This window comes from Penaeus japonicus, unplaced genomic scaffold, assembly GCF_977035675.1.
Source record: "Penaeus japonicus unplaced genomic scaffold, GWHDUDI00000001_assembly GWHDUDI00000033, whole genome shotgun sequence".
NCBI lineage: Eukaryota > Metazoa > Arthropoda > Malacostraca > Decapoda > Penaeidae > Penaeus > Penaeus japonicus.
Genome location: NW_028234435.1, coordinates 18137199 through 18147198, shown reverse-complemented (window position 1 = coordinate 18147198; position 10000 = coordinate 18137199). Strand labels below are relative to the sequence as shown.

The following is a 10000-nucleotide window of genomic DNA, read 5'->3' as shown; positions in this document are numbered from 1 at the left end:
CTTTTGTTTCAAGTTGAGGGGAACGTTAGAATACTGAAGCTTTTTTTTCCGATTGTCTTTTGTTTCAGGCTGAGAAAAAACCAAAGGCGTTGAATCCCATTTCTTATTGTCTTTTGGTTCAGATCGAGAGGAGCGCTAGCCTAGTAAAACCTATTAACTTCTTATTTCAGACCGAGAGAACAACAAGCGTATTAAAGCTTTTTTCTCCGATCGTCTTTTATTTCAGACCGAGGGGTATTGAAGCCTACATGCGATCGTCTTTTGTTCCAGGCCGAGGGAAGCGGTAGGGAGTTGAAGCCTACATGAGGGTGGTCTCCCCATGACGCGCCGCGAGCATGGAGAGGGGCGGCCGCCGTGACGAAGCCGCCCACCTCAACGCCCTCGTACTCGAGGTAAATTGCTCGTGGTCTGAGTGTCATTATTATCGTTACTCTTTTCTTTCGTTGTTGTTAATTATGTTATCATGAATGATATTGATAGTCATTTTTTTCATTGATGTCATCAGTAATATAATTTTTATTTTTAGTATCGTTTTATATATATATATATATATATAAATTTATATATATATTTATATATATATAAATTTATATATATATTTATATATATATAAATTTATATATTTATATATATATATATATATATATATATATATATATATATATATATATATATTTACAAATGCCAGAATCATCAATAATTCAGGTTGATAAAAATGATAATGATAACAGAAATAACAGTACTAGAAATGATAATAATAACATCAATCATAAGAATAATGACAGTGATAATAATGATGTTGATAACAATGATAACGATAATGATAATACTAATGATAATAATAATAGTAATAAAATAATTAATGAAAATTATGATAATTCTAATAATAATGATGGCAATAACAATAGTGATAATAACAACAACAATAACAATATGTATAATCAACACGACCCATAAAACTCCTACCTTTTCTCCCGTCCTCCCTCACGCCCATAGTACCTAGATTGGGCGGGCCTGGAGGATGTCGGGCGCCTGCTGGTGTCCGAGTGCCACGCCAAGGGCCTCTCAATCAGCAGGGAAGCAGCAGAGAGCAGAGCCAGCAGCGGGGTCAGCAGAATCGACACGGCAGTGAGCGAGGAGTTTTCTGAGGGCGATGATGACCTCCTATCCCACTTCGACACAGGTCAAGGGGCCAAGTTTTTCCAGGTGAGGTCGGGGGGAGGGGGAGGTCTTGGTGATTAGGAGGAGGGTGGAGTGGGGGGGAGGTCAGGGTGATTAGGAGGAGGGTGTGGGGTGGGGTGGGGGGTTGATTTGTGGGATGGTGGTGGGGGGTATGATAGGGGTGGGAAGGGAGAGTATGATGGGGGAGAGGGTGATGAGGTTGTTAGGAGGGAGGGGGGGTTGTATAAGATTGGTTAGAGGGGGGAGGTGGATGGGTCTGATTAGAAGGGGGACAGGGGGAGGGGATGAGACTGATTGGGAGGGAGTGACTTTTTTTTTTTTTTTTTTTTTTTTTTTTTGGGGGGGGTTACGGGGAGGGGTCCACGTGGCAGGAAGAGGGTGGGTGTTGTCTACTTGCTATTACACTGTGTCTACTTACTAAGGAGGTTAGACCAAGTAATGTAGATTAGAGATTCATTGAATAAATTTATTTGTATGGTTTGCTGAAAAGGAAGAAAAAAGAAAAGGAAATAAAGAGAATTCAGAACAATGAAAAAAATACATACATACATATATTCTTGAACGTTCTTAACTAAATTAATTATCAAATGAAAATTCATTCATTTCACCATAATAGGTTGTTTTTGCGGCTATATGCAAGGTAGCGTGATAATGAAGTTAATAACTACATGGATAAGATATGAATAACAAAGTAAGTTGTAATAATAAATCATCTCTATATCGTGAACAACCAATCATACTCCATTATATAATCAAGCATAATTAAACCTTTTATATCTTCTCCAACACGTAAGCAAACCGAAAATAGGCCACTAAAACAGCAAAACAAATGAAAGAAACAGAAATTGCAAATAAACGAAAATAAATGCAAGACGCACATTCCAGCAACAGACACGAATAAAGGGAGCGTGAATTCAAACTACAAAATAATTACAGCACAAAAAAAAAAAAAAATCATACTTTGAGGAAACAAATGACAGTCCGACATGATATGCAATATAGTAACCAACTTTTTTTTTTATCTACTATGATAATGATTACGTATTATGTCGCCTTTCTTTCTTCGCTGAGACACCCGTATCACGAAAACTTTTTACGCATTGCTATAATCTCAAAATTAAATTCGACGGTTTGATATTAGAATAGGAAAATATTCAAATGTCGTTGTTGTGAAATTCTCTCTTCCTTCAATGAAATGGTATATTTTATACTTATTTTTGTTTATTACTGTTATTACTGTAATAATTCTGAATGTTGTTTTGAGATGGTGAAAAAGATGCTATGTCATGGAAAACGGAATAATTCACTATAGATAAGAATATGGTTTGTAGTTCTTCAGCAAATATATCAAATACTCATAAACAATGCCATTGTTATGAAAGGAACATATCTCAAACTTATGATATGAATGACAATGCTACTAATACTACTACTTCTACTGCTTGCAAAAATAATTATGGTAATAATGATTATAATAATATTTATATCTATAATAATAATGATAATTATTTTATTAATGATAATGATTGTGATAATGATGATGATAGTGATAATGGTAATAGCGATAATGATGACGGTGATATAAATAATAATAATGGTGATGATTACGATGATAATAATAATAACAATACTAATGATAATAACAACAAGTATGGTAATGATAATAATAATGATAATAATAATATTGATGATGGTAGTAATAATAATAATAACCATAATGATAATGAAAATAACAAAAAACAACAATAACAACCACACGGAAAACAAACCCAACCAACACCAACGCCAAAAGAAACAAAAAACAAAAAAAACAAAAACAAAAACAAAAAAAACACCATTCAACCCACAATAAGAAACGAAAAAATATATAAAACGTAAATTCAATTCCCAAACAACACGAGGTCAGTGCTCCCCTTCTCTGCCAACACGTGATCACAGAACATGTCACGCGCACGTTGGGAATTGCGTCATCAGCTATACCTCGGTAACGTTTATTTTCCAGGAATAAAATTGAGGGCCTTTTGAGAACGTGTCTGTTGAATTTCATTGGGGTTGTTGTCTTGTTTCGTTTGATGTATTTTTAGTGTTTGGTTTCTTTGTTTTTGTACATTTGTTTATTATTTATTTATGTTCTATGTTTATGTATGTTATTTGTTTGTTTATTTGTTTTTTGTTATGTGTATGTCTGTTATTTATGTATTTTGTATATCTTGTTATTTATTTATGTATATATTTGTATAAAGGGTTATATGTCTATTTGATTTATTTATTCATTTTAGATTCTTTCCTTTTTCTTGATATTTTGATTGTATATTCATGTATAATTAATCACTTTCTTTTGTTTTATTTTTCATCCTTTTTTTACTTTTTCCCATATTTTCTTAGTTTGTTTGTTTATATATCTATTCATTCAATTGGTGATTTATTATCTTTATTCATTTAAGCAGCTGTTATTACTATGAAATAATAAAGAGATCAAGGAATTTCTTAGAATAGCGACAACTATTGCTACAAATGAGTCCACTGCGACACATGTGGAAAATGGTAGAATGAAGAACGAATAATGTCACAAAGCAAGAGGCGTAATCAGTGTAATTATATCTCATACTTTATGCCGTTATTCATTCGCATTCATACTTTCTCTACACAACGTTCTTCAGTTCAATCACAAAAGTAAATAAAGAAAAAAATGACAATACGGTTCAACAACAACAAAAATAATAATAATTACGGCTATAACAATGTTAAAGATCACAAATAACATCACTATAACTGTAATAACAGCGAAGACTCCCAATAATAACAATAATGATAACCTCTCCACCAAACCATTTTTTTTTTTTTTTTTAATGGAAATTATCATACTTCTCTTTCCCAGGCATGGCGAGTCATACGGGCCAGGGAGAACGGGGGCCCATCGATGGATAGTCTCACCTTAGAGTTTTACCTTCACGTATATTTTTCTACGCTACCACTTCGACACGGTCACGAGCAGGTACAAAAGGATTTTTTTTTTTTTTTTATTGTTATTTGTTCATTTTTGTTAGTTCGCTTGGGTGTTTGTGTGTCTGTGTTATTTTGTTTTGTTTTGAGAGAGAGAGAGAGAGAGAGTAAGAGAGATAGAGAGAGAGAGAGAAAGAGAATGAGAGAAAATGAGAGAGAATGAGAGAGAGAGAGAATAAGAAAGAGAAAGAGAATGAGACAAATTAAGAAAGAGTGCGAATAATTATGAGATAAATTGTGAAATAGGTGACCTAGAATAATAACTAGAAAACCAACCAAACGAACCACAGACAAATAAAAAACATATAAAACAAAAATTCACAGCCGCCAAAGAACCCACCAGATCTAACATAAAAACCCTCTTTACCCCCTACCAACCCTCCCCCCACCCCAACCCCACCAACCCACCCTCCCCCACCCCAATCCCACCAACCCACCTTGCCCCACCTCAACCCCACCATCCCACCCTCCCCCCACCCCAACCCCACCAACCCACCCTCCCCCCACCCCAACCTCACCAACCGTCCCCCCACTCCAACCCCACCAACCCTCCCCCCACCCAACCCCTACCAACCCTCCCTCCCCCACCCCAACCCCAACAACCCACCCTCCCCTACCCCAACCCCAACAACACACCCTCCCCCCACCCGAACCCTCCCCCTACCTTAATCCCTATCAACCCTCTTACCCCTAATACCCCATCCCTACACCTACCAGGACCACGCCGCAGCCATGACGGTATTTCGAAGATTCCTCGACTCGTGTCCCCAGCGTCTAGGATCCGTTCAAGAACTCCTTCCCTTCTACGGCCTGCCTTACGTGCCCGACCCGACCACCCACCCCGCCTTCGCCTCCGTCTTCCAGGTAGGTTGAGGTCCTTTGAGTTTCTTGGGGTCCTTCTGGGTCCTTGAGGTCCTTCTGGGTCCTTGAGGTCCTTCTGGGTCCTTGAGGTTCTGTGGGTTTCTTTGAGGTCCTTCGGGTTTCTTGGGGTCCTTCTGGGTCCTTGAGGTTCTGTGGGTTTCTTTGAGGTCCTTCGGGTTTCTTGGGGTCCTTCTGGGTCCTTGAGGTCCTTCTGGGTCCTTGAGGTCCTTCTGGGTCCTTGAGGTTCTGTGGGTTTCTTGGGGTCCTTCTGGGTCCTTGAGGTTCTGTGGGTTTCTTTGAGGTCCTTCGGGTTTCTTGGGGTCCTTCTGGGTCCTTGAGGTTCTGTGGGTTTCTTGAGGTCCTTCGGGTTTCTTGGGGTCCTTCTGGGTCCTTGAGGTTCTGTGGGTTTCTTTGAGGTCCTTCGGATTTATTGAGGTTCTTCTGGGTTCTTGAGGTTCTGTGAGTTTCTTGAGGTCCTTCGGGTTTCTTGAAGTCCTTCGGATTTCTTGAAGTCCTTCGGGTCTGTGAGTAAAGATTATTGCGATAACTGTAGCAAAATGACGTGGATGAGATTGATTAACTTCTCGGTTAAAGAGATTTTCTTTGATGCGTTTCGAATTATGTCTTCATGTTTGTATGTCTTCGGATAATTCGAAACACGTCAAATATATATCTTGCGCTCTGGAGCCATTCAGTCTCATTCATTATATGTATATATATATATATATATATATAAATATATATATATATATATATATATATATATATATATATATATATATATATACATATATATATATATATATATATATATATATATATATATATTTATATTTGTAAATATATTATATATATATATATATATGTATATATATGTATATATACATATATATACATATATATGCATATATATGTATATATATATGTATATATATGTATGTATATATATACATACATTATACATATATATATATATAGGCATATATGTATATATACATACATACATACATATATATATATATATTTATATATATGTATACATATATTATATATTTATATATGTATATATATATATACATATGTACATATATATATATATATATATATATATATATATATATATATATATATGTATGTATATATATATATATATGTATATATGTATATATGATATATATATATATATATATATATATATATATATATGTATGTATGTATATATATAATCATATATTTTTTTCTTCTTTGTCTTTGTTCTGGGGTTTCAAAGTGTAGGATATTAGATTATTGTTTTGTTTTTTTCTTTTGATTATACTTCTGTACTGTATAATGTCTATTTGATCCTGAGATTTGAATCAAGGACACTGGTGATTTCTTTTGCTAATACTAACTTCTTACGGATTGTTTTTTATTATTATCATTATTATTATTAGATATCTAAATCTCGACCGAACATGAACGTGAAATATCACCCATAATCCTAAGTGGTATTCTTAGGACACATTAGAAAGAAATTTTATACTCGCTCTCCCTGATCTGTTCACAGGATTCTTGGGTTCGCGACCTCCGTGCGCGACTGAAGGCGTGGATGGACAATAGAGTTTCGATGACTTCTCGTCCCGCTCTTCTCAGCTACGTCTTGAAGCAACGTCAACACGCGAAGAGGTTAGTGAGGGGAATGAGGATAGAGTGTGAGGGAGAGAGAAAGAGAGGATGTAGTGATGGGAAAGGCGATGAGAGAGGGATGGGTGGGGTAAATGAGCAAAAGAGAGGAGGGGGGGTGGTAAGTCGGTGAGAGAGTGAGATGAGAGGAAGATAGAGAGAGTGTGTGAGAGAAATGATAAGAGAGAGAGAGAAATGGAGAGAAGGGGGGGGAAGAGAAAGAGAGATAGAGATAGAATGAGAGAGAGAGAGAGAGAGAGAGAGAGAGAGAGAGAGAGAGAGAGAGAGAGAGAGAGAGAGAGAGAGAGAGAGAGAGAGAAAATATATATTGATAGAGAGAGAAAAAAAAGAAAGATGGAAGAAGTAACCCAAAAAATGACCAAAGAACACACCAAACAAGAAATCCAACCACACACTAAAAACCCTTAAAAATCACCAAAATCCCGAAAACACAATCCTTACAAAACCCAACAAATCTAACACTACCCTCCCCCCCCACTCCCCAACTCCCCTCTACTCCCTCCCAGCGTGGGCGCAGCATTAGTGGCGCAGGAGTCGGCCGCAACAGCTGTCAGGTCGCAGAGGACCCTTCGACGTCGGCTGCAGCGCCTTCAGGATGACTACCACAAGCTCATAGGTCAGTAAGGACTCTTGGGAGAAGGGATATCGTGTCATAGGGGCGTGGGTGAATAAAGAGTGGATTTTTTAGGGGGAATATGTCGTGTAATTATGACATGAATTCATATAGAGGGGATTTTTTGGGGGGAAAATATCGTGTAATTATGACATGAATTCATATAGAGGGGATTTTTTAGGGGGAATATGTCGTGTAATAATGACATGAATTCATATAGAGTGGATTTTTTAGGGGGAATATGTCGTGTAATAGGGACGTGAATTGATATGAAGTGGATTTGTAAAAATAAAGATCGTGTAATAGGGTCATGTATGGATTTTGAATAATGGCAAAATTTCTAAAAAGTGACAGATGGAAAAATTGAGGAATATGGAGTGGATTCTTTGAGTAATGGATGAATATCAGAGAATAGGGAAATTGGGTATCAAACGCACTACTCAACACACTCATAAACGATTCTGTACCCATTTTCTGCTTCAGTCGTCATGTATTTGACGTGATTTGACGTCTTTTGCCTTTTAAGATTATCACGTATATTACATTCTTCATTTTTAATGGACCATTTTTTTTTGTTGTTCATGTATAAACATTAACAAACATTATTATTCATGGGTCCTTTTATGTCTAACACTAGTTACGTCATGGAAGATTATTAGATATTAAAGATATGAAACAATTTCGGATAATAGAGAAATGGATAAAAGTGTTGATGTAAGTCGGTTGCCAACGTGAAATAAAGCCGCAATAAATCAAGACTTCTTATGTTAGTGTAGCCTTTGTTTTTGTTCTTATAATACGTTATTCATTTATCTAACTATTCCATACAACGAATAATACAAACATCATAATCTAACTATCTATTAATTCAAACTCTCATAACAAACCAAAGTACACCCCAAAACAAAACCGTTCCGATTACCAAAACAACAAACACATCCATTCACATTCTCCAAGATATATTCACCAATCGAGTTGCACTAACTAATATACACCTTTCGTTGCAATCAACACAGGTGTAGCGTGGGAGCTCACCCAAGGCCTAGAAGCAGCGGTCAGGGAGAAGAAGTGACTTGGAGGCATACACCTCGCCGCCTGCACTCACAGATACCCTGAGCTCTTTACTCTGACTCTCACTGCAGACACGACGGTATTGTGGTGTTGTTTGTTGTTTGTTTGTTTGTTTGTTATTTGTTTGTTTTGGTTGTTTTGTCGTTTCTTGGTTGGTTCGCTTTGATTGGTTCCTTTTCTTTCTTTATTTTTTCTCTCTTTGGTTTTTCTTTTTCTATTTATGTCTTTCCTTGCTCTGCTTTTCTGTCTTTTCTTTTCTCTTTCACAACGATTCTGAACCCATTTTCTGCTTCAGTCGTCATGTATTTGACGTGATTTGACGTCTTTTGCCTTTTAAGATTATCACGTATATTACATTCTTCATTTTTAATGGACCATTTTTTTTTGTTGTTCATGTATAAACATTAACAAACATTATTATTCATGGGTCCTTTTATGTCTAACACTAGTTACGTCATGGAAGATTATTAGATATTAAAGATATGAAACAATTTCGGATAATAGAGAAATGGATAAAAGTGTTGATGTAAGTCGGTTGCCAACGGTGTAAGTAAGCCTGCAAATAAATCAAGACTTCTTATGTTAGTGTAGCCTTTGTTTTTGTTCTTATAATACGTTATTCATTTATCTAACTATTCCATACAACGAATAATACAAACATCATAATCTAACTATCTATTAATTCAAACTCTCATAACAAACCAAAGTACACCCCAAAACAAAACCGTTCCGATTACCAAAACAACAAACACATCCATTCACATTCTCCAAGATATATTCACCAATCGAGTTGCACTAACTAATATACACCTTTCGTTGCAATCAACACAGGTGTAGCGTGGGAGCTCACCCAAGGCCTAGAAGCAGCGGTCAGGGGAGAGAGAGTGGACTTGGAGGCTACACTCGCCGCCTGCACTCACAGATACCCTGAGCTCTTTACTCTGACTCTCACTGCAGACACGACGGTATTGTGGTGTTGTTTGTTGTTTGTTTGTTTGTTTGTTATTTGTTTGTTTTGGTTGTTTTGTCGTTTCTTGGTTGGTTCGCTTTGATTGGTTCCTTTTCTTCTGTACCCATTTTCTGCTTCAGTCGTCATGTATTTGACGTGATTTGACGTCTTTTGCCTTTTAAGATTATCACGTATATTACATTCTTCATTTTTAATGGACCAATTTTTTTTTGTTGTTCATGTATAAACATTAATAAACATTATCACTCATGGGTCCTTTTATGTCTAACACTAGTTGCGTCATTTGGGCGAAATGGCTATGATAAGAGAGATATAAGACGTTAGATTAATTGGAAATCCGAGATGCTAGGGAGATGGAAGATTATTAGATATTAAAGATATGAAACAATTTCGGATAATAGGGAAATTGATAAAAGTGTTGAAGTAAGTCGGTTGCCAGCGGTGTAAGTAGGCCTGCGAATAAATCAAGACTTCTTATGTTAGTGTACCCTTTTTTTTATAAAACGTTATTCATTTGTCTAACTATTCCATGCAACGAATATTACAAACATCATAATCTAACTATCTATTAATTCAAACTCTCATAACAAACTAAAGTACACCAAAACAAAACCGTT

The 10000-nt window shown here is 36.2% G+C and overlaps 1 protein-coding gene across 1 annotated transcript in view; it reads left to right on the top strand.

The window, feature by feature from the left end:
• LOC122251826 (uncharacterized) overlaps positions 1-10000 on the top strand; it is a 71132-nt gene that overhangs the window by 33728 nt on the left and 27404 nt on the right. The window contains exons 2-8 of the mRNA XM_086556665.1: positions 227-392; positions 997-1206; positions 4061-4177; positions 4903-5049; positions 6593-6711; positions 7236-7345; positions 9245-9378. Of these exons, the coding sequence (XP_086412791.1) occupies positions 336-392; positions 997-1206; positions 4061-4177; positions 4903-5049; positions 6593-6711; positions 7236-7345; positions 9245-9378 (894 nt within the window). The 5' untranslated portion in view covers positions 227-335. The remainder of the gene's footprint in view (positions 1-226; positions 393-996; positions 1207-4060; positions 4178-4902; positions 5050-6592; positions 6712-7235; positions 7346-9244; positions 9379-10000) is intronic.